Below are 25,068 nucleotides of genomic sequence, written 5' to 3'. Positions count from 1 at the left end.
GGACTTCAGGGACAGACAGGAAAAGTTAAGAAAATAGGCCCCAGCTCCCAAAGCTGCCAGGGTATCCATACAAGACTGTGGGACCTTGAACTAGCATCTCGGTCACGGGGTGGCGCGAAGTCACTCATCTTGTCGGAAGCGGGGGCCCTGCACCCCCTGAATGTGCGTAAGCAGCTCTTCCTCTCTCTGCCACCCCACCGGCCCTACCAACACTGCTGAAGTGTTGGGCTTCACGACGGAGACCTCGGCTAACTCACACTTAGCCAGCGGGCTCCTGGCTGCCCTCCAGTGAACCCCTGGGACACAGTCTAAACACTTCCTATTGCAGGAGAGACCCGGTGGGAGACTGGAGTTTCCTTGAGTTGCCCGGCCTCCCAGGCTGCAGTCATCCGTTCAACCAATATCTATAGACTCCAATAATGTGCCAGGTAATGTGCTGCACATAATGGGGACAGACCCTGTCCCCAAGTAGCTTATTCCAGTCTATTAGGGGAACAGAGGGAAAGGGAAGTTACATTTACTGAGAGCCCATCGTGTGTCGGGCAGAGTGCAAAGTGTCTAACGGGAGTCTTCCGTTTGGAGGCTCAGAGGGTTTACATTTCTTGCCCAAGGTCACAGGGTCAGGAGGTAGATGCCCAAATTCCTAACCCTGATTCCCAAGCAAGAGGAGATCAGGCAATTCCATTAATAACGATAATACAGAGAAGAAAGATTGGGTCCAAAGACAGCTTCGGATAAAGAAATATGGACCCCAGGAGAAGGCTCAATTGCTTCTGGCCGGAGGTGAGGAACAGTTGAGGATGGCATCATGGAAGGGACCTTGGAAGATCTGGGAAGACTGGGGATGGGTTATTCCTCGCAGAGGGAAGGGGGTGAACAAAGCCGCAGAGCCTGGAAAGAGAGCTGTGCTGGTCCACACACAGAGCACACCGACAAGTACACGAGTCTGGCTAGTGCACGAGACTCAAGGAGACAGTAAGGAGAAAGGGTGCTTACCAGGCTGAGTTACTGAGAGGTGAGGAAGCGTTAACCGCAGTCTGTACTCCCCGCGTGGAAGTGTCCAACGGCACACGCGGTCAGAGACCACACAGGGGGCTGGAGCAGGGAGCAAATGAAATGCAAGACCCACACTCCGCTCTGGGGGAGGGTGACTGAGCTGTGGGCAGACAGCTCACGAAACTCCCCCCACTAAACCCTGAACGACCTGCAAAGGTGAAGGGGGAGCAAGAAGACTGGAGGTGCAAGTCATAGAAATAGAAAGAGTGCATGGGTACCAAGCAGATGCCAAGCGCAGGAACGCCTGGACCCAGGACTCCGGGCCAACGTGGGGCAGGTGGGGGATGAGGATGGCTCTGAGGGGCCAGGTGTCGGGGAGGGGAGGCCCCACGGGGAGGAGAAATGGAACACGAAGACGCGGGGTACAGCGAGACAGACAGTGGCCCGGTGCGGCCCAATCTTTGGATCTGGAAGAGGGAAGACTGGGAAGTGAGAAGGAGTTAGGACACTTGACGAAGGGCCATGAAGACCAGGGAGAGCGACGGCACCCCACGCAGCGCAGAGGCACAGGGGCTCTGCAGTGAGGTGGCGGCGAGCGGAAGCGTACAGAGCTACCAAATGGCATTTCCGTGACCAAGGCGACGGAGGCAGCGAGGACAGACTATACGCAGCCAGACTGTCCTCAACGGGAGTACGGTGATGGGAACGCTCCCGAACGACAACTTCAGAACTGGGGGAAGGGAGGGCGGTGGCAGCAGAAGCAGCCACTGTACGGTAAGGAGTGTACTACAGACGCCTTCGTCATATATTCTGTTACCTAACTGATGTTGAGTTTGCAACACCTGCCCTTTGCAGATACAGAAACTGGGGGTTCAGAAGACAAACCTGCCCGAGGTCACACCGATGGAGATCTGCCCAACCCCAAAGCAGGCTCATTTCACAAACACCTGAACCACCAACCGCCTGGAGGGCCACCTGTTGGAGGCAAAATGGGAAAGAAGAGCAGACACTGACCATGGACTAGACAGGAGACAGCAAGACCGAATAAGAAGACAGCCCTCTCTTGTCCCCCAAAACGTGACTCCAAGGTGGAAAGGCAAGGGAACTGGAAAAGAGCGCTGGCCCCGGCAAGGAAGTGCGGTGGCCTCTCCGACTGAGCCCAGGCGACGGCTTGGCCTCGAAGCAGCAGCACTGGGCCTGCTGTACCCTCCCCTCCACCGAGAACGCCTGGGCACGCTGCATGTCAGTGCTTTCCCCCTCTCCACGCCTCATGGGGCAGAGAAGCTTTGCTCACACACGAGCAAAAATACCAGCAGCCGCCGAGTCGACCCCACTAGAGTTGGATAAAATTAACTTGCAAAAGACAGCACGCTGTAACTAGCTTTGTGTTCCAACCTTTCTATATCTATTTAATTAAAGGCTCCTGTATAATTAGTGAACCCAAGAGTCAGATTCATTAGACAGCGAGAACCTAATTCCGCAACTGTTCTGCTAATGAAACTGCATCTACTTTGGAAGGTGGATCACACAGGGCACTGGGTACCAACAAAGCCCCAGGAAGCCCAGGAGAGCGGGAGGATGGGTTCATCCAGACGGTCACATGGTCAGGATGGACTTTTTGCTCCAGGAGCCTGGAGGGAGCAACCACGGGACGAGGTGGACCGAGGCCCGGCTGGAAGTGGGGATATATCCATGCTCTGAGTGGGGGTGAAAGTGGGCAGGAGGTGGGTGCCCGTGCTCCAACGGGCCAGTCAGGGCATCCTCGCCTACCTGAATGAGCCAGTAAGTGCATTCTCAGTCGCAAACTATCCAGGAACCGCTTTCCGCAGAGCTCACACCCGTACGTCTTCATCCCACTGTGCAGCTTCCTGTAGGGGAAAGGAAAAGACAGGTTGCTGCTGCTCTGGCTGGACAGGAAGCATGCCCACCCCTACCTGGGGGCTTTGCAGCCATCCCTGTGGCAGGTGAGCAGGAGGAAGGGAGATGGAGGGCAGGGGAGCTGGAGGTGGGCACTGACGGAGACATATCCCTCGATCCATGACAGCCGGAAGCCCCCTTTCCCATGGAAGGCTGCCAAGGAAGCATCTATTCCCGGTCTTGTCCAAGGGGGCTAGAAGAATAGGGCACTTCCTACTTCTTCATCCACTGGCACACAGACCAAGAAGAAAAATCAGATTCAATTGTGGAGAGAGGAAAGAGGAAGCACCAGGCCAGTTAGACAGACATAATCCTCACAAACTAGCACACACCATACGTGGAGGCAGAGGTGCCTCTGCTTACTTCACTCATAGCCCGGCCCTCACTGTGCTGCGTTGTGCATATACCTGGCTCCCCCAAGAGACCACTGACCCGGGAGGGCTGCCCCGTACCTGCTCTCTCTCATACCCCAGCACCCACACGGTGCAGCTTATTAGTGAACTGATGCCTTCATGGACAAAAGATGCTCCCCTCTCGGGGCATCCAGAGGTTCTCAAAACTGCAGTCACTCTCCAACCCACAAAACCTTCCCCAAAGGCCCAGCTCTTAAAGTGTTTTCCCTCTACGTCTGGCCAGAGGATGAGCCCTGGCAGAAAGAAAGGTTTGAAGAAACCAGATAACATCACTCTATAAACAGAAGGTGGTAGTCGTCGGTTTCGGCTTTCCAAAGAACTTCCATGTACGTTATCTCATTTATTCTGTGAGGTGAACCTGGCACCCATGACCACCCCAGGAAGACACAGGCCCTGGTCACCCCTGGTCACAGGCCCAGCCTGCAACCCTCTTCCGACCACAACTCCCAACCTGGGGCCTCTCCCACCAGACCCCGCCACTCGGTCAGGAGCCAGCAACAGAGCTGGTCAGAGGCAGGGAAGCAGGCGGCTAGTGGGGGAGTTCTGGGAGAGTCTGGGCCGCGGGCTGGCCAGGGGGCCATCTGGCCCAGAACTCTGCTTTTCCTCCCACCCACACTCCTGTTCTCAGGCCTTTACATGCCTCTGCCAGATACAGGATCCACCCCACCCTGTCTCTGCGCCTTGCCTGCCGCCTCCCCAGGGGCCTCAGCCCTGAGGAAGGAGCTGAGGGCAATAGGGCCGGCAGGTGGGCACCCTTAGAGCCAACAGCCCATTGCGGTCAGGATGTTGATGTGTTAGGACCACAGTCAAAGGCTGGAGGGCTGCCGGTACTGATATTAGATGAATGCAGGTGGGGAAGGGGAGTATTATACACTCAAGCCAGTGGTGCCCGGATCAGCTGTCCAGATCACAGAACTAAACCAAGCCACCCACTGCCAGCACCTTCCAAATCCCACAAGAACCCACAGGTGCGTCAATACCCTGTGGGCCCCGGGATGAGTATGGGCGCCAGTCTAGCGGCTTGAAGACAGCATACGGGGTCCACTGTGTGCAGCTTCTGACGATGATCAGGCCCAGCCCCCTGCACAGAACTCTTTCTCAATCACAGTCGTGTTTGCTTGCTTTCCCTTTACCCCTCTGCCAAAGACAACAAATGATTTCTCAATCACAAGAGCACACACACCCTCATCCATGACACTGTCGTGCGCCCCACCCCCATGTTATCTGAACCCCGGCCGAGGCTGATCCATCCCAATTGAGAAATAGTAACGGTACAGAACATTTTCACTGAACATTCTCAACTCTAAACATATTTCACAATGCTGGGCAATGGGACATGTCCTAATAGCATTCTGGGCAAAGCATGGTTTAAAATATGTACCCAGGCATGTTCATGTGTGCGTGCACGCATGCATGTGCACACAACTGTAGCTGAGTATGCCTGTCACTTGCCTGGGCGTGACAAAGGTTTGCTCTCCTAAGAGCTGTTCCATGGAGCAGCAAAAGCTCTATTCACAAGTGGTTCCACAGGTGACCCTCGTACACAAGTTCATGGTCAGGTCAGGTGGATGGCAGCGTGTGGGTTCCAGTCTTATTTATCTCCATCTTTTTCTTCACTAATGCTTTTTTTTTTTTTAATATTTATTTATTTATTTGGCTGCACTGGGTCTTAGCTGCAGCACGTGGGATCTTTGTTGCAGCATGCAGGATCTTTTAGTTGCGGCACGCAGGATCTAGTTCCCTGACCAGGGATCAAACCTGGGCCCCCTGCATTGGGAGCGTGGAGTCTTAACCACTGGACCACCAGGGAAGTCCCTTCACTAATGCTTTCTTAGCTTCCAGGGGTGCCCACCTCTGGGGTGGCTGTCAGGAGGAAGAGGAGGACAAACACCCACTCAGATTTGTTTTCCCAAAGGACACTGGAGTGGCCGGGCTTCAGGTTTCAGCAGTCAGCACCAGGATAAGCATCCTCACCCCGGCTCTTGGACTCCCATCTCTTCCCCCTGCCGGTTTCAGATCAAGTCTCTCACCGTGATGAACACTCTCTGGGTAACCCTACTGTTTTGTTTTGTTTTGTTTGGTGCAAATGGATTTGCCTGGCAACTGGTGTCAGTGGCTTTCTTGACCAACTGGATTGGCGTGGTGTGTAAGGTGATGCACTCTTGCCCTCTACTACAGAGGGAACAGGATCCGGGGAAGGATGCCAGCTGAGCAGCCAGAAGACCTGGATTTTTGTCCTAACTTGGCCATTAACTTGCTTTGTGACCTTAGATAAATCACGTTATCACGATCTGTCTGCATTTTTTCACCTGTAAAGTGATGGGTGATATCTAAGGTTCTGGTTTCTCATGGTGCCAAAACTTTATTATTCCAAAGTCTTACCCATGTCCTTTTGCCCAGCCTCCAAGGAATTCCTCTGAGGGGCACTATTATCTCTCTGAGTCACGTTCCACTGTGTGATGTCTAATGACACCAGGGAAGTCAGGCTAGGACAGCCCAAGCAAAACACTGACACCCATTCTCAGATATCTACTCATTTTGAAACCTTCTAATCCAGATGACCTGAGTTCCCTCCTTTACTCACCTGTGATCTTTCAGTGAAAGAAACTTCCAGAACTCATGACCAGTCTTTCTTTGGAACCATTCTGCTGCCGTGCATCTTCCAGCCTTCAGAGACATGGGTGGTCCTCTCCTGCCCAATCCTTGGGGTAAGGAGACTGCCTTGCACCTGACCCACTAACTCAGTGCCCTGCACGGGTTCCCAGAGGCGAGCATGGCATCCAAGTGATCCCACATGTAGTTCGAGGACAAAGGTCCTGCCTCACTGGCGGAGGGACCAGGGCAAAGCACACAAAGTTCAGGAGAGAAAAAGGGAACACCTCACAGGCCTGGAGCTCAGCTGAGACCAGTGCCGGTTCGCCCATCCCTGTCATTATTGTTCAGACACCAAGGGATGGATGTGAAGAGGTAGAGACTTCTAATTCAAAGCAAAGGGAAATGGCAGAGAAGAATCTGAGTGCCTTCGAGGACCCCCAACAGACTTTCTATGGCACGGGCTGAGGAATGGCCAATGTGGAAACAGAATCGCAACTGGTTTCCAGAGGGAAAGTACAAACTGCAGGAACTCAGGGTCTGTCACCCTAGACCCCAACCCTTACCACCTCTGCCGCCACACTATGCCGCTGCAACGCGTTCTGATGAAAATGGAAATTCCGTCCGCCTCCTTCTTCCTTACCACACACACTCATACTTTCCCAGGACGGCCCCGCCTTTTCACAAGGTCAAACTACTCATGGTCATCTGAGGTCATCAGCCTCCACGATAACACAGGAAAGGAGGACAGCTGGGGACATCTTTGCACCTTTCTACATATGCTGCCTTGGTTTTCACACTCTCTTCTCTGAGAGGCAATAGTGTTGAACACTGTTTTGAAAGTAACCCAGTTCTAGATGGCCCAAGCAACTCCATGCTGGACTCAGAGGAACGTCCATTCCCCATAGGCTTCAGGGCCCCACCACCCGCTCTTGGGGAGCAGGCTCAGGTGCTCCCCAACTACGACCACACCTGGCCCACTGGGTAAACTCATCCTGAAGGTAACACGTTTTCAATTTTGTCCAAAAAGACAAAGAAAAAATTAACCTCTAATGGGTTTCTAGCTATTTTCTCAAGAGAACTGAATCATTATGGGAAATCAGAGGTAAGCAAATACGAACCTTTTAACAAGTAACTGGAGGGAAGGACACATTCCTTCTCACTGATTCTCAACCACACAACTCTCACTCGTAAGACCAAGCTAGCAAGCTACACACTCGTTCAAACCACTGCTGTGAGTCTGAAAGTTCATAAAAACTCATCTGCTTCAGACTGTAACTATATAATAGCAGAAGCCGTGTTTACCTTTCCTTTTATTTATAGGGCCTAGTTTAGAAGTGACTACTCAATGCTGCTAAAGAAATTCCTCGATCTGAGGTGGGGTCCAGGCACCCTCCTCTCATCTGAACACTAGTCCAAGCACAAGAGCTTCATGGGCAGCCTCCAACCCCATCCTGTGCCCCTGAAGTCCACACAAGGAAGGCCAATGGCAACCTCATAGCCGCATAAAGCCTGAGCTTCAGACCAACCTCACCCTCGGGATGAGTCTTCGTCTCCCCAGCCCGCTAGAAGACAACAGCAGAAAAAGTGGCAGCAGGGAGAGACTCACGCCAGACTCCATCCTCCCCACCCTCAGCCTCCAGGGACAGCTGACTACAACAGCTGTTCCCTAAGGAGTGCCCTCTGTACTACACCTTGCAGGAGAAGCTAGGCCTTCCTGTATCCCACACAGCCAAGGACTAAGGGGAGAATTCTAGAAGGGCCAGCAGCGCTGTTTGTCTGAGAGAGAGGGGTTCAAGGCCCAGCACCACCAGTGTTCCATTTCTTCCCAAGTTCTCTGCCTGGAGACAAATGGCAGTGAGAACAGACCAATAGGTAAGAAAGTCTAGAGAGGAAATTCTGTTCCAATAACCCAAGGGCTGCCCTTCTTCGCTGTGCCCCTGGGGAGATGGAAGTGCCTGCCCTATGAGTTTTGCTGAGCACACCACACCAGCACTGAAAACTAGGATCTGTTATGAGGGAAAGTGAGTGGAGGGAACTACCCACTTTTGCATGAGGAAAGACGCAGTGGGGAAGCCATCCTATAAGGAAGGGCCTTTATAAGATAACGTGTTCTTTGTTCTCACCCTAAGTGACTCTATCCCTTGCTCCCACCAACACTCCAGCTCCAGCAGCTCTGAAGGTCTTTCCAACTCACCCCCTCTACTTGGTCTGAGCTGCCCCACATGCAGAAGTCACCCCAATGCTTGATCTTTTGCTTGCTTTCTGATCCCGTGACAGTCAACTTGACCTATACAGTGCTTCTAGGGGTACTCAGAACAGACAAGGACAAGACAGGAGAGTCTGTGAGTCAGCTCCCAACGATGGTCTAAATGATCCTACTTTCTCAAAAGCCTGCTGCCCCATGGGAATCAATACTCTCTAAGGCCCTCTACTTACCATGGGAATCCAGCCCCCTGCAAACCTCTTGCCCCACTCTTGATCAGGACCTGCCCGCTGGCCCTGACGTGCTACCTTGTCTCCCCATGTGGGCACTGTATGAGGCGGGTCCCTTCACAGGCTCTGACAATGCTCTGTCTTCAAAGCAGTAAATAACCCTTAAACCCAGTGGTAAGAGGACCTCACCTGGCCTCGCTCACCTCTCCGAGTCGAAACGGAACTGACAGAGGAAAAAGCTTATGTACTTCAGCAACGGGCTCACTCTTCTTCCCCAGACCATTAAGTTCACAATGTACCTTCAATGTCCACTTACCTTCAATTCGAATAACAAGAGGAAGGCCAAATAGTCAATGCCATTCTGGGCTTGAATTTTAAGAGGAAGAGATGAATGAAAAGCCATTAGGTTACCAGGGATTTATCACCAAAAGCAACTTCCAGGGAGACTGCAGGGTGTTTCCATACATGGTCCAGCCTCCTGTACTTTCTCCACGTGCCTTTTTGTGGCGAAGGAATCCTCTGAACCGAGTCTGTTCCACTAGAGGCCTCCACCCTAAGCCAGAGCAGGTCATCCACAGGACATCTGGGATGCTCAGGGAATGTCCCCTCCCTTCTAAGGGTGACACGGTATCTTCTCAAGGAGCATCTCTTAATGCCACCAACGGTGAGTGACATATATCAGTCCCCGTGGGTCAACAATCACACCCAGTACCATTCTCCTTATGTACTTCCTTGGAGTATCAAGTTCCTGATTCTGGACTAAGCCCTTTATAAGTTCTTCAAAACTATAAGTTCCCAGAGGACAGGAACCAAGTCTCCATTTCCACCTCCCAATCCCTCAGCACAGATGCAGGCAGCCAGAGCAGACCCACGAGAGGCTACCGCTAGCGAAGCAGCCACCAAACACCCCAAGACAAAGGGATACTTGACACTGAAATCCAGCCCTGAGACTGCCTGGACTCAGAGAGAAGGTCTGGTGCCCCCAGGGAGAAAAAGAAAATAATAGTTCTAATATTGGCTAGGAAATGGGTCATGTTCATTTTCTCAAGGCATAAATAAGGGAAATTATCCTTTTACCCACTTTTTTTAAATGTTGAGATTAGACAGTCATTTGACAAGCTGCGAATGCTTAGCTGATATTACCACAAATTATCCTTCTAGCAATAGAGTTCGCTGCTCTCTGACTAGTCAATATTAATAAACATTACCGAATGCTTTTACAACACTATTTATTTTTTAATACAGCTCTTTATGTATGTCATAAAGTAAATATACCAATAAAAGGCAAGGATTTCAAACAACAGATTAAAAAAGGCAACCAAGAACGAACAGAGTGCTAGTTAACACCTTCCGTGCTGCTGAATGGGGGGCAGGCCTGCACCGAGTGTCCCTTTGCTGGGAATCCAGGCCTGTGGGCCATGGAAGATGGTGGCCATTTGGTTGTTTCAGAGCCTTTTAAAGGGAGGAGAGAGAATACCAAAGGAGGCATGTTTTCTCAAGAATGTAGATGAGAAGTGTGGTATACTGACTGACCGAAACACTAGACTAGTGGTGGGGGGCTCAGTGTTCACCCCAGCTCTGCCAGGAACCATCCAGGTGACCTTGGTCAAACCACTTACCCTCTCTAGATTTCACCCTGCAGCTTTGCAACAATGCAAGAATTGAGTTAGATGATTTCCTAGGTCCTTTCCAATCATGTTTATGACACCGAAAGGCTGTGGGGTTGACAGGGGCCTGTGCTAGCCAGACTATACCCTCCTTCGTGAAGAATCCATGCCAGATCCATCCCCTCAGCCTCTGTTATTGAGCCCAGAACACAGGAGGGACTCAGTGCCTCTTTGTTGAATGAATGAACAAACAAACATGAAAGGGAATTCAAGGAGAGAAAATGTAGAGGCTGAAAACTCCCCCACTGCCTCTATACACCCACACACACACACACACACACCCCCCACACACACACCACACCCCCTCCCCCCCCACACACACAACCCAGTACAAGAACAGCTGTCCCTACAGATGGCCAACAGGGCACATGGAAAGATGCTCAGCATCGTTAATTATTAGAGAAATGCAAATCAAACCTACACTGAGGTACCACCTCACACTGGTTAGAATGACCATCATTAAAAAGTCTACAAATAACAGATGCTGGAGAGGGTGTGGAGAAAAGGGAACCCTCCTACACTGTTAGTGGGAATGTAAATTGGTGCAGCCATTATGAAACAATATGCAGGTTCCTCAGAAAACTAAGAATAGAATTACCATATGATCCAGCAATCCCACTCCTGGGCATATATCCAGAGAAAACCATAATTTGAAAAGATACATGCACCCCAATGTTTATAGTAGCACTATTTACAATAGCCAAGATATGAAAACAACCTAAATGTCCATCAACAGATGAATGGATAAAGAAGATGTGGGGTGTGTGTGTGTGTGTGTGTGTGTGTGTATATATGTATATGTATATATATATATATATATATATATATATATATATATACATATACATATACATATATACACACACACACAATGGTATACTACTCAGACATAAAAAAGAATGAAATAATGCCATTTGCAGCAACATGGACGGACTTAGAGATCATCATACTAAGTGAAGTAAGTCAGAAAGAGAAAAACAAATACCACATGATATCACTTATATGTGGAATCTAAAATATGACACAAATGAACTTATCTACAAAACAGAAACAGATTCACAGACACAGAAAACAGACTTGTGGTTGCCAAGGGCGAGGGGGGTTGGGGGGTAAGGATTGGGAGTTCGGGATTAGCGGATGCAAACTATTATATATAGCATGGATAAACAACAAGGTCCTACTGTATAGCACAGAGAACTATATTCAATAGTCTGTGATACATCATAATGGAAAAGAATATGAAAAAGAATGTATATATATGTATAACTGAGTCACTTTGCTGTACGGGAGAAATTAACACAACATTGTAAATCAACTATACTTCGATAAAATAAATTAAAAAAAAAAAAAAAAGAACAGTTGTCCCTATTGTCCAAAAGAGAAGACCTCCCTGGGGTTCTTAGAAAGAAAGCAGTGCATTCTGCCTTGGCCTGGGATGGAGGCCAACCTGGAGCTGACTGAAGGGTGGTAGGAGCCGTCCTGAGCCTTGAAAATATGAGGAAGGACAATGGCATTCCCCGCGCCCATAACCACACCAAGTACAGTGCTTTCAGATAAGGCTGCCCGAGAGTGTTAAAATACAACGTCAGAAATGATAAAGGGCCATGCTAATCTCCCCCAGCAACTGCTCAGAGAAGGATCTCCGTGGCTGCCCCGTACCAGGAGGCCTGGGCTTCGGGCTCTTATGTCACCGGCCCTTTGTTTTAAAATACCCAGTTCTCCTAAGTCATTTATTTGAAATATCTCTATCAACAAATTTCACCAAGAACAAAAGTTTTTCATTTGTGCACCAGGCTATAGGATGATCTTATCACACACAATCTCATACTGTCTCTTTCAACAAGGTCTTAGCGTGCTTATCTGCGAAGTTCCTGGTAGCCAAATATGATTGAAATGTTCTATTTATGCTCACTGGATTAAGGAGATGTTGCAAAACTGCACAAAAACCTGGCAGATGTAAGCAAGGTATTACAGCCTGGGCAGTTAAGATCTGAGGGAAAGGGATCAATACACACTTTTGTAGTTTCTTTCTTCTTTTTTTTTTTTTTTTTAAAGAAACCAGAAAAGTTGTGCTTTTAGAAAAGGGAAGAGGAAAAGGAGTAAAATGCCTTAAGATTTATAGCTTCTTAGAGCTTTTTCCAAACCCCAAACAGGGCACCATGATGCATGCTTGATGATGTCATCCCAAGGGAAACAAAAATAAATCCAAAATATTCTCTCCAGATCCTAAAAGGCCCTATAAGGGAATTGAACTATGGTTACGGAGGAACAGCATTTTTGCTTTCTCTCTCTCTCCCACATGAGGCTTTCAACCAGCACAGATAGCCAATTTCTGGGAAAACCCTTTCAAAAAGCTATAGATTCCTCCTTAATCTTCCTGTTTTGCCTGGGTGTGGGCAGGAAACATCGTCTCCTAGTTATCTAGGCTCATTTTGACATGTTCTCACTTTAGCCAGGCAGCCAAAACGCTACCTTCAAATCCCACAGACCAGCCTTGGATCCTCAGAGACTACTGAAAATAACTGAGGTTTATTAAGGACCTGAGAAGAAAGCTCCTGTGGAATTAAACCCCTCTGAAAATCTTCTTAATGTATATTGCCTCGTTCTTTCTGCTTTAGCACACTGAAAATTGAACTACTTTTCTATGAGGATTCTGAGCTTTAGAGCCACCATTCTGAACATCAGTTATGAACACAAGATAGGAGAATACACAGATGAACCTGTAAGGACATCCAATCACACTGTGAAAGTCATTGTCATTTTATTAAAGGAAAAAGGCAAAAACCCACCAGATAGCCACTTCTTTGCTGGTTCTTTTTTTCTTCTAGAAAAATGCAAAAAAAAAAAAATCTAGTCCACAAAGGTTTTATAATAACAAGGCTAATGCATTGATATATCACATCTGACTCTGAAAGGGTTTGCTGAGGATCATCTCAACCGTCTCATGTCTGGGGAAGGGAGTACAGTCCCCATTTTGTCGATGAGGCTGAGTGACTTGCCTTCCCGTGAAGAAGGCGGAAGTCTCCAGACTTCTCACCTCCAGATCCACATTCACACTTGCCCACCTGAAAGAACACCCACCCCACCCATAACATCCCCTCACTGCCTTCCCCTAAAGGCACCAGAAAACAACCAGCAAGAGGGGAGACACTGAGAGTACACCCAGGATTCGCAGGACCCGAATCAGAAAGGAGCAGGAACAGAACACAGGTGAGCCCAATGACGGCACCCAGAGTCCACGGCAGGCTGGGTCTCAAAGGATCTTCATCACCTCCTACTGGGATGACCGCAGGGAAGGCACACAGCCTCACCCACTACTGCTGTTTAGTATCTGTTAAGCACCTACTGTGTGCCCGGTTCTGGGGAAGTAAGACTACACGTGAGCAGCAGTCCATCTGGGTAGGTCCTACATCACATTATTCTCCATCATTATACTCTATCAATTTCCTTTATAGCACATTTCCTTAACACAATGGACAGGTATATATTGGGTTTTTGCGACTGTTCTTTATCTCCACTAGACTTTAAGCTACATGAAAGTAGAAGGCATCTGCTGTAGCCTGAGTCTGGTACAGTGCCTGGTACAGAGTAGGCATTCAAAAACATTTTCTAAAATAACAGCTTTATTGAGATTATCTACATACCGTAAAATTCACCCTTTTACAGTGTACCTTTTGATGGTTTTTTGTGTATTCACAGAGCTGTGCAACCATCACCATTATCTAATTCCAGAACATTTCCATCACCCCAGAAAGAAACCCCTTACCTATTAGCAGTCATTCCCCATTCTCCTAACCCCCAGTCTCTGGCAACCATTCATCTATCTTCTCAATGCATTTGCCTCTTCTGTACATTCATGAAATGGAATCATACAAGAAGACTTTTGTACCTGGCTTCTTTTACTTAGCATAATGTTTTCAAGGTTCATCCACTTTGCAGCATGTATCAGTACTTCATTCCTTTTTATTCCATTGTATGTATATATACCACATCTAATTTATCCATTCATCAGTCAATAGACTTTTGGTTGCTTCCACCTTTTGAAGTATTATTATGCTTTGGCTACGAACATGTATGTACAAGTTTTATCTGTGGACATCTGCTTTCAATTCTCCTGGGTATACACCTAGGAGTAGAATTGCTGGTACCTCTATGTGTAACCTTTTGAGGACCCGCCAGACTCTTTTCCAAGGCAGCTGTACCATTTTACATTCCCATCAACAATGTATGAGGTTTCCGATTTCTCAGTACATTTTTGGGCTAAATGAATAAATGAAGATTCCTTCTACTCTAAAAGCCTGCAGAGAAGGGGATACATTTCCAAGGCTCCTGTGGTAAGCTAGCCTCTTCATCTGCAGACATGACATGCCCCACTCGTGTTTAACAGAAACCCCAAAGAAGGCTATTTATATTTAGTTCATTCTAGAGAGAGAGAATCGAATAAAAATTGAAGACAAGGAAAATAAAACCTCAGACAGCTTAAAGTAGGTTCTACCTTCGCATATGATTTCAACCCCCGTGTCCAGACTCAATAATTTAATAACACACATGCCTTAAACAAATTTAGTTGAAAAAATATGAGCAGGATCCCAGCTCAACTGCAGCTGACTTTGATTTGTTCAGCAGTGAGAGCAGCTTTATTTGACAGCCCTGCTTGTCTATGACGGGAAGTTTGAAAATACACTTAATAATACTTAAACTCAACACACACAAACAAAACTATCCCAGGCAAACCCTAGGAGAGGGACCCACGGAGCTGAGAGCCCAGGCGAGCCAAGAGCAAGTCTGGCCTCTCTTCCTGCGCTTGTTCGAGGAGGCGGGGTGTCCCAAAGCTGGGGGAAGAAGCTTTGCGAAGAGCTCCTCAAACTTCCTTTTCTCCCCTTTTCTTTCTCTGTAAAAGAAGGCAGCGTATTCTTTCTGCACAGACTCCTTGCAAAGAACAAACAAACAAAGGCTGGGACAGAGCAAGGCCCCTTGCAAGCTGCAGGTAATTAAAACGGCCTGTAAATGCCCCAGCAGAAAGCACTTCAAAGAGACAGTAATTCCAGCAATGGCCAGTCAAGGCTGTGTGGTGTAAAAATTATGAGTTTTCCCAACGGGGAGCTTTGTGTGAAAAGGACAGGGGTTGGTGGCAAAGGGAGGGTGAACCACACAGAGGAGGCTTACAATGGTGTCCACGTCGGGTGTGCGCAGGACTGTGGGGGGGGGGGGGGAGTGTGCATGTGTGTGTCACACACGCGGGCAAGAGAAAGGGGGACGGTGTGCATGTGTGTGAGAGTACATTTATCAACGCCGAGATGCTCCAAGCGTGTGGGCATGGAGATAAAAGGAGAAATAAAATAAAAGCACCAAATATGCATCCTCTCCCCCTGCTGGGCCTTGTTTTCACAGGGAGAAGTACCAGGCGGCTTGCTCACTCCTCCAGCTCCTAACTTGTAAGCCTGCCGAGCCAGGCGTGCAGGAAATGCATAATACCTGGGACTCTGGACCCAACTAACAGCCACCGCACAGCCGGCCCTCTGGATACGCTCATACTTTCCATCTCCCAGAGACACACACTTAGGACCACAGACCACAAGCTACGTTATCCGAAAACAGAGGATGGAGAAAAAGAGAGAGATTCTTAACCTTGACTCTGACCACATTCGCTAAATCCTCCATGCTACCTGCCTGCACTCAGGAGATGCGGTGACCAGTCCACGGTGTGGAGCTGATGCACGTTACAATGGAGGTGGCAGCCTTGATGCACAGGGACCCTGGCCTCACTTTTATAACACACAGCACAGAAAACCCACACTGACACACGTTGGCGATCACCTGACCACAACACCGCACATCATTTTATTAAAAAGCCTATCACTAGGGTTTTGTTTTGTTTTGTTTTTCTGTCTTCTCCCTGTGGGATCTAACAGTCACAAAGGGACATCTCACCAGGCAGGAGAGCTAGCCTCCACCCCTAGGGAGCCTCCATGGTCCCTCCACCCCCAAAGCTGATCAGGCCTCCGTTTGACCCCATCCTTTGCGTGTGCGTCTACTGCTGCACCAGTAGCGCTGGGGGCTGCGTCTGCTTGCTTCCCTGGACTCTTTAACTACATGGAAAACTACCCGAAGACAGACTCAGCCTCACTTCTCTGTAGTCTCCAGCCTCGCAAAGGGCCTGGATCAATGGATGCTCAGGACATGTTCTGGGGAATGGGTGAGTGGGTGGAAGCGTCTTGGCCATCCTGTGGGTAATAAATAAGCAGGACCAGGATGGGGTGCATACAACATGTTGTGCAGAGCCTGGTACCCAACTCTTCTTAACCCTCATCAGGCAGTCGAGAGGTCACGTGGCCCACGGGAGCCTGAGAGTCCACAGAAGGAAGGTGGAAGCAAGCCTGTGCTCGCCGGGGTGGCAGAGAAACCGACGCCAACGCGAGCTGGTGGCCTTATTTCCCCATAAGCAAAATTGTACTCTCCTTCCTCCCAGTCCCATTCACTAACTCCTCCCTGACATTGCCGCCTTTAAGCCCACACATAAAAATGTCCTTTACTACTTTTATTTAATGAGTTTTCATTTTCCTCCCCTTCTCTGTAAATGAGAAAGTCCACCTCCTAATGGGGATGGGGGAGAGGAAGCAAAGTGGAATCTTTTAAAAATGGGCCATAACTTCATGAAAACCGTTCTCCTCGACAACACCCCGACCCACTCCCGCCCCTCTACAAGCCCCCGCAGCCCACCATCCTCCCTTCTCACCATTCAAAACAAGATGCATGGATTTTGGACATTTGATCGCTTTTAAGTATATATATTTTCCCTCAAATAGACTGAATACAATGGTTAGGAAATGTGACAGAGAACTATTCTGAGCCATTTATTGCCTTAATACCCACCTTTGTCCAACAGGCAGTTTTGACAACAGCGATAAATTCCAAATTTATGTCAACAGAGCATATGTTGAACACCTCATTTCTGAGCTAAAGCGGCATGCTGTCCTATAAATCACCGTTCTGTTTGAAATGAAAGTAGATTACAGGCCTGTGTTATTGAGCAGTTAGAGCTATAGTCATATAAATCAGAACTTTTAACTCTAGGCAATCCGTTGTGCAATTAACTAAAGGGTACTTTGTCATTTCAAGGCTCGTGCACAGACTTGGCAGGGCTCAGAGCTACTGGGGAAGGGGGTGGGAAGGAAAAAAAGGTTTTAGGCTACAGGAAGGTTCTCGACTGCAGTGTCCATCACACCCTACCATGCCTTACCCCTCCCCAACACCAACCCATCCCCCCCACCACAACAACCTGCCAAGGCTGCACGCTAGCAAAGACAGCCTCGTAATCAGTACCTGCCACACAGACAGCATCATACCGAGTACTTCCCACCAAGTCACCTCTGGAAACCCAAGTGCCTTCTCATTCATTAATCAAGCATTTTCTGAGCACAAGCCACGTGAATAACCTTATCTTAGGTGCTAAGATGATACCTGAGACCCGGGAGGTGATATTGAGGCACAAACAACAATATTAAGATGAGGCTGATAATGAAGACGAATCCGAAGAATGGTGTACAAGACATATTTGAACACTTACTATGTTCCCGGCACTATTCTGTGCATTTTCATGCACTGTCTCATCCAATTCTCAGAACAGCTCTACTGGGCAGGTATTATTTTTATTTCTGTTTTGCCAGGAGGAAACTGAGGAATAAGGAAGTAAACAACTTGTCTGAGGTCATCAAGTTGGTAAGTGGCAGAGCCTGATACATTCTAGTTGGCAGAGACAACAGTTTAAAAACTCAGAGACTTCCCGGGTGGCGCAGTGGTTAAGAATCCGCCTGCCAATCCAGGGAACACGGGTTCGAGCCCTGGTCCGGGAAGATCCCACATGTCGCGGAGCAACTAAGCTCGTGCGCCACAACTACTGAGCCTGCGCTCTAGAGCCCGCGAGCCACAACTGCTGAAGCCCGCGCGCCTAGAGCCCGTGCTCCGCAACAAGAGAAGCCACTGCAATGAGAAGCTCGCGCACAGCAACGAAGAGTCGCCCCCGCTCACCGCAACTAGAAAAAGCCCACACGCAGCAATGAAGACCCAACGCAACCAAAAATAACTAAATTAATTAATTAAATAAATTCAAAAGAAAAAAAAAACAAAAACAAAACTCAGACTCTGTCATCAGCCCTCATCGTAAATTCCAGGTCCACGACTTACTAGTTTTAAGATGCTGGGATTCTCTAAGCCTCGGTTATCTCATCTGTCAAGTGGGATAATGACATCATGACCCCAGAGGATAGAAAAATGAGATCGTGCATGTAAAAGACTCAGCACAGTGTTGAGAATATAATGTGTTAAATAAGTGTTAGCTCGTATAAGCCTGAAAAAGAAGAAAGATAGACCCTGGTCCTCTGGTTGGTTCATCACGTAGCTGGTGAGAAACAGACAGAGAAAAAATCCCAAAAGGAAGATGTGGTTACGTGCCAAAATGCCAACAAATAATCCATGTTGCAGGTGTGCAGAAGAGGAGCAGCTAAAAGGTTGGTGGTGTGGCTAGAGATGGCTTGAGGGCATGGTGAGATAGAGCTGGTCCTTTCAGGGCCTTTGTAAGCTCTGAAGCTCTATCTACCCATGTTAGGGAATATTAAGAATGGAAAGGCCTCAGATAAGGGAGAAAGTTCCATGTGATGGAGGCATCACATGAGCCAAAACTTGCCAAGTCAATGCTGGACCAGCCGCTGGGAGTCTGGCTGGCCTACCCAGAGGGGTCAGGTGAAGAAGTGGGTTGCAGAGGTCGTAGCGAGGGCTGGATTGTGCGGCGTCCTGTGACACAGGCTGACTTTGATCTCAGCACTGCAGCCATTGACCAGTCACCAAAACCCTCCCTGAAACAAACAACAGAGCTGGCTAGGAGTGGAAGGCTCGGTGTGGGCAGGGACCATGGAAGGAGAGGGACAGAAAGAAGTGCCCTAATTCTGTACTGAGAATGAGGACATTTCCAAAGACCATCCAATCAAACAGACCATCATCTACTGATGAGAATGCAGATGGCAACAAGAACATGCAATGGAGGAGCTACACTGTGCCACTTCTTCCTCTCAGTCATCTTGAGCTGGTTACCAACTCAGTACGGTGGGGGGCAAAAATATCCAAGTCCCCTTTCTCTCTCTCCAGCCCAGACAGGTTGAGAATCAATCAGGTATTGGCACAGTGAAAGATGCAACAAAAGCGCAGGACACCACCTGCCTCCCTAAAGCTTGCCGTCTAGTTGAAGAGAGAAGACAATACACAAAATCATATAAACCAGTTCTTACTCCCATGCTTAGATGTCAGGTCCTGACTGAAATCTCCACACCCAGAGTCAGTGGGAATCACAAACTCAGGGGCCCCCTGAGGAGTGGGCTCCAGGCTGAGCCCAGAAGGCAACAAGGGTGTAGCAGGCAGAGAAGAGGAGAGGCATTTCAGATGAGGGCAAAGCAGACACAAGAATCACATCATTCCTGAGCGAAGGGCAGCCAACTGGGAGACAGGCGAGCGGGGGCTGAGTGAGTGCTATGGTGGTGCACGGGAGAAGTTAGATAAGAAAGCTAATGGGGGACAAGGTGAGGTCGGAAAGCAGACACAGAGGGCGCCATTGTGGGCCCCTGACGGGGTAGCGGGGGGGACACAAGATGATGGTGGTTCAACAGCAGAGGTCTGATGTATCCTAGAAGCCCTCCTATCATGACACATGGCACTAAAGAACATCTGGCCTTGGAGACTGGCCAGACACTTGCTCTCCGACCTCCTGCACAGCCTCCCCTTCATGGACAAGTGGATCCTCACAGGAATATCAGGGCGACGGGACCTTCCTGCCACACACTCTGTTTTGGTCACTTGCCAGGGTGCTCTGTCTTGCTCCCTAGCTGGATGCCAGCAAGACAAGAAAACACTGGGCAGAAACCACACCCTGCCTAAGAATCCCCCACTACACACACGTGCACAAGCGGGCATGTCCCCACAACACGCCCCATCTCTCACCACGTGGCTGAGCAAGCTGCTGGTCTCTGAGAAAAAAGGTAAAAAAAGAAAAGAAAACCTCTTGGAGATATTTGTTTAATATCTGAAAAGTGGGGGAGCAGAGGAAGTATGCAAGTTTCATTTAGAAAATCATTAAGGAACTATTATAGTAAAATGAGGCTTCCAGTTTCCAAATAAAGCTGGAACAATCACACTGAACACGCTGGCAGAGCTGGCAAATGAAAGAGTTTGGCGAGGAGCAGGAAGGAAGGAAGGACGGTAAAAATAATAACTGGAGATTCCAGGGAATTACAGGCGGCCCCCCTTTCCCCTTCAGGACAGAGGATCAGCTTAACCAATGAGGTGGGAAATCCACGAATCAACAGTGACAGCCTGGAGAAGGGTCTCCATCAGGTTTCAGAAGTGTGGTTCCAGGGACCCCTCTGTTCTAAGGCTGCCATTTACGTCCCATGATTTTCATCTTATAAATCCTCACCAAAGCACCTCTGGAGGAGGAAGAGGCTAGCATCAGCTTCTTTTTGAGACAGAAAGCTGGCTGGGGGACAGGTGATGAGTAAGACCACAGGAATATGAGTAAGTAGCTCCCCTAAGAGGAAGGGAACAGGGAGCGGTAGTCCCATTCACTCAAAGTTGAGATAGTTATTGCCTACTAAATGCAAGGCATGGTGTTAGCCCCTGTGGAAAGGTTCAAAGAAATGTAATACATAGGCTGTACCTTCAAGGACCTTAAAACTTAGTAGGGAACACAAGACATAAGCATGTAAAAAGCTAACAACACAGGGGAGATGCAAGGCTGAAGGCCAGATGAAGGGTGCTACAAGTTTTGCATATAGGCTCCAAACAACAAAGCTGAAGAGAGCACCTTCTCTAAGGTTTATTGTTATCTGGAAATACCGCACCCATTTCTAAATCTCCAGGCATCCCTCCCTTGGCTCTTACATCCTCTCCTGGTTCCAAATTCTGTGGTTTGTCAAGCTGGGGATACTAACCCTACCCACTCTTCAGTCACATGGGCTGTCATGCTCTGAAAGGGCAGCTCCCAGGGTTAAACCCCATCCCGACCCTAAGAATTGCCTCCTCCTCTCCCTGCTACCTGCTTTTCTTTCCAGCTTGGGAACAGAGGACTCGTAGGTGGGCCTGTCAACTGCTCCTGGGCACCCTTTCATCCTGGTTCCTGACAGGCTCCTTCCAAGGGCCCCACAAGCCACTCCTCGCTTGCTGCCTTCTGTGTGAGCCAACCAGGAGAGCAGCGCTCACCTGAGCGGTCCCCTGTGCACCACTCATGTGCAAAGCACAGGGCTCGCCGCACTCATCACCAGAAGGGGGTGATGCGCTCCAAACAGCCAGGTAGGGTCTTCCCCCAGCTCTGCACCATTCACTGGGGGGAGGAGGGAGACTCCATCAGGGTCTCAGAAAGCCCCCTACCATCGATGGAGTCATTCTCCATTGCCATTGCTTCACTGTCTTCTCCATGGAACCCATCTTCATTTTCTCTGCCCAAAGAGAAGGACATGGTCAACCTTAATGAAATAAACCACAACAGAGTGGGCAAGGAACTTCAGCTCCCTTCCAGAAGACACAATCTAATTCACGCCCTAATTGTCTTGCTGGAAGCCTCCAGGCCTCTCACTGCAAGCAGGCTGGAAGGATTTGGAGGTGCCTGGAAATCCTCGGATCTGGTCAAATAAATACTTAATTGCCATCTGAACACCCACATCATGTCACTTTACTATACCCAGCCAAGTTCCTTCTCCAGTGAGGCTGAGAGATGGAAAGGACCACAGGTAGCCTTTTCATCTTTCTTGTTTACCCTCTACTCCCTTTCTTTCCCAAGACACTTGCATCTTAGAGAGGATGGGAGAGCTGGGGAGTGGGGGAGCAGTGTGAGTGGGGAGCATTGACTTCTTTAGATGGCTGTCGGCTATGACCTTAACCATGACAATGAGGTTTAGTTCCTCTTTTGGTAGAGAGATGAGAGTAGCAGACTTCAAATGGGAGATAATGGTTGATCTGAACAATGTAACCCCCAAAGGTCACCCCTGCATGCAGGAAATAAGAGAAGACACAGATGCAGTTTCCGTAATAGTTTAACCTTCTAAGAATCAGAGGACTTAGAGAGCCTGGGAGGTCCTTGGGCCTTCTCTGTATCCAGGAATAAATGTACTCAAGCATTACAGACAAAAAACCTAGAATATTTTTAAAGACTTCCAGAAAAGAAATGTCACAAAGAACGTGGCACAATTGTGGAGATCTGGGAGGCAGAAGAATAGGATAATAAGAGAAAGTACAGACACGTTACCCAGCGAAAAGAGCTAAGTCATAAACTCCAGAGACAGCATGATATGACCTTCAAAGAGGATGATGCCCTTCACTTAAACCTACACCTGAATCTTAAAAATAAAACTGAAACACCCAAGATAAAGTCATCCTCAATAGACATTATTCTCAGGTTCCATGATAGAGGGTAAAACCTCCCAAACCAAACCCTTGGCAGGCAATAGTCTATCTGATTAGTTTCATTCATCTCTTGGGGGCAACACTGGAAAACTGATCTCTGTCACCACCACAATTCACCCACAGCCCCCAAACTGGCAATACTAGCAGAGCTAGTAAGGGGAAAAGCTCTCAGACGGTCACAAACTTGCAAGCTCTTCCATGGACCATGTAAGCTCCCTAAGCCTCAGTTTCCCCATCTGTAAAATGAGGATGTTCCTCCTGACTCTGACAGCCTATGGACAGATCTGTGATCAATGGACTCACAGCCCTCTCCTTTATGGGGAAAAGACCTCATTTCCACAGCTACTCTTGGGTGGCCCTACACAGAGCACTTTACCCTCCAAACAGCGGTAAATAACCTTCATAAAATGCCAAGACTTGAAAACTAATGCTATTTTTAGTCCTTCTTGGGAGAACTTATTTTAAAAACTTCACCCAGGTTTTCACACAAGGAAGACAAGTTAAAAGAAGAACCTTGGGCTTCCCTGGTGGCGCAGTGGTTAAGAATCTGCCTGCCAATGCAGAGGACACGGGTTCGAGCCCTGGTCTGGGAAGATCCCACATGCCGCGGAGCAACTAAGCCCGTGAGCCACAACTACTGAGCTTGCGCGTCTGGAGCTTGTGCTCCGCAACGGGAGAGGCCACGACAGTGAGAGGCCCGCGCACCGCGATGAAGAGAGGCCCCCGCTCGCCGCAACTGGAGAAAGCCCTCGCACAGAAACGAAGACCCAACACAGCCCTAAATAAATAAATAAATAAATAAATAAATAAATAAATAAATTTATTAAAAAAAAAAAAAAAGAAGAAGAAGAACCTGAGCGAAGGAAGGTGGAGAATGACATCAGAACCCAGACACCACGCTGGCCAGGGTCCAAGCCTGTCTCTCAAGGCAGAAAGACTTCAACCGAATTCCATGCAACCCTCTTCCATCTTTAGCCGGAGTCCCTCTTTGAGAATCTGTACCCACAAAGTGAATTCACGGTGCTGCAGGGAAGAGAGGAGCCATCCCACAGAAGGAAGTGAGGTACAGGGAAGGGCAGGGTTGTTTTGCTTTGAGCCGCACAAGAAGCTGGGAGGGATAAGGGACAGTCCTGCCTGGCTTTCTGGGGAGGGATAAAAAGAATCACTTCGTGTTGCAGGACCTCCTGAGAACAGTAAAAGGAAGAGCACTGGTCCCCTTTCCCCTGAGGACCAGCCATTCCAATTTCTTCCACCTCGCTGTATTAGTTTCCTTTTGCTGCTATAACAAATTACCACCAAGTTAGCAGCTTAAGACAAAACAAATATATTATCTCACAGTTCTGTAGGCAGGAAGTTCAAAGTGGGTCTCATTGGGCTAAAATCAAGGTGTGGGCAGGCCCGTGTTCCTTCTGGAGGGTCTAGGGAAGAATCTGTGCCCTCACCTTTTTCAGCATCTAGAGGTTGCTCTCATTCCTTGGCCCGTGGTCCCTTCCTCCATCTTCAAAGCCAGCAACACCAGGCAGAGTTTCTCCCAGGCAGCTGTCTCTCTGGCTCTCTGCTTCCATCCTCACATCTCCTTTTCTGACTCTGACACTGACTCTTCTTACTCCCTTTTCCACATCTAAAGAACTTTGTGATTACACTGGACCCACCTGGATCATCCAAGATACTTCTCTGTCTCAAAGTCAGTTGATTAACAATCTTAATTCCCTCCTGCCAGTAACATCTTCACAGGTTCCAGGGATTAGGACATGGACATCTTGGAGGATGCGGAAGCACTATTCTGCCTACCACATTTATTAACCATACATCTTTATTTTTGATTTTTAAAGATTTTTTTTTTTAATTATTTATTTATTTTGGCTGTGCTGGGTCTTCGTTTCTGTGCGAGGGCTCCCTCCAGCTGCGGCGAGCGGGGGCCACTCCTCATCGCGGTGCGCGGGCCTCTCACCATCGCGGCCTCTCTTGTTGCGGAGCACAGGCTCCAGACGCGCAGGCTCAGTAATTGTGGCGCACGGGCCCAGCCGCTCCGCGGCACGTGGGATCCTCCCAGACCAGGGCTCGAACCCGTGGCCCCTGCACCGGCAGGCAGATTCCCAACCACTGCACCACCAGGGAAGCCCCTAAAGATTTTTTGATGTGGACCATTTTTAAAGTCTTTATTGAATTTCTTACAATATCGTTTCTGTTTTATGCTTTGGTTTTTTGGCCCCAAAGCATGTGGGACCTTAGCTCCCCGACTGGGAATCAAACCTGCACCCCCTGCATTGGAAGGCAAAGTCTTAACCACTGGACCGCCAGGGAAGTCCTAACCATACATTCTGAAGAGAGAGTTTTTCTGTCCTAACCTTCTGCTGGTGCCCACACTTTCCATCAAGGCAGCCCATAAGGCTTTGCTAAGGAGGAAGAGTGCCTCATGTCACCTTCTTGATACCCAGGACACAGTGCCCTGTGATTTTCTGGAGCACTGGAATGTAGAGCTGCTCTAACATGTGTCTACCTCTGTGCATGTACATGTGTGTGTACATACGTGTGTGTGTGGTGTGTGGCCTTAACCCCTGAGAGATGGGATTACAGCATGTACATCTTTGAATCTTCCATGG

The 25,068-nt window shown here is 48.7% G+C and overlaps 1 protein-coding gene and 1 long non-coding RNA gene across 5 annotated transcripts in view; both read right to left on the bottom strand.

The window, feature by feature from the left end:
* Positions 1–25,068, bottom strand: part of ZBTB16 (zinc finger and BTB domain containing 16) — a 197,486-nt gene that overhangs the window by 100,282 nt on the left and 72,136 nt on the right. For all 4 annotated transcript variants that reach the window (XM_082339767.1, XM_082339764.1, XM_082339765.1 and 1 more), the window contains exon 3: positions 2,767–2,864. In XM_082339767.1, coding sequence (XP_082195893.1) covers positions 2,767–2,864 — 98 coding nt within the window. The remainder of the gene's footprint in view (positions 1–2,766; positions 2,865–25,068) is intronic.
* Positions 12,038–24,594, bottom strand: LOC309605303. Its single transcript, XR_014231331.1, has 2 exons — positions 23,319–24,594; positions 12,038–22,978 (listed from the first exon to the last, which is right to left on the bottom strand). It is a non-coding gene; the product is annotated as an uncharacterized lncRNA (long non-coding RNA).

Source organism: Balaenoptera borealis (genome assembly GCF_965194805.1).
Source record: "Balaenoptera borealis genome assembly, chromosome: 11".
NCBI classification, from domain to species: domain Eukaryota; kingdom Metazoa; phylum Chordata; class Mammalia; order Artiodactyla; family Balaenopteridae; genus Balaenoptera; species Balaenoptera borealis.
This window is presented reverse-complemented; position numbering and strand designations above follow the sequence as displayed.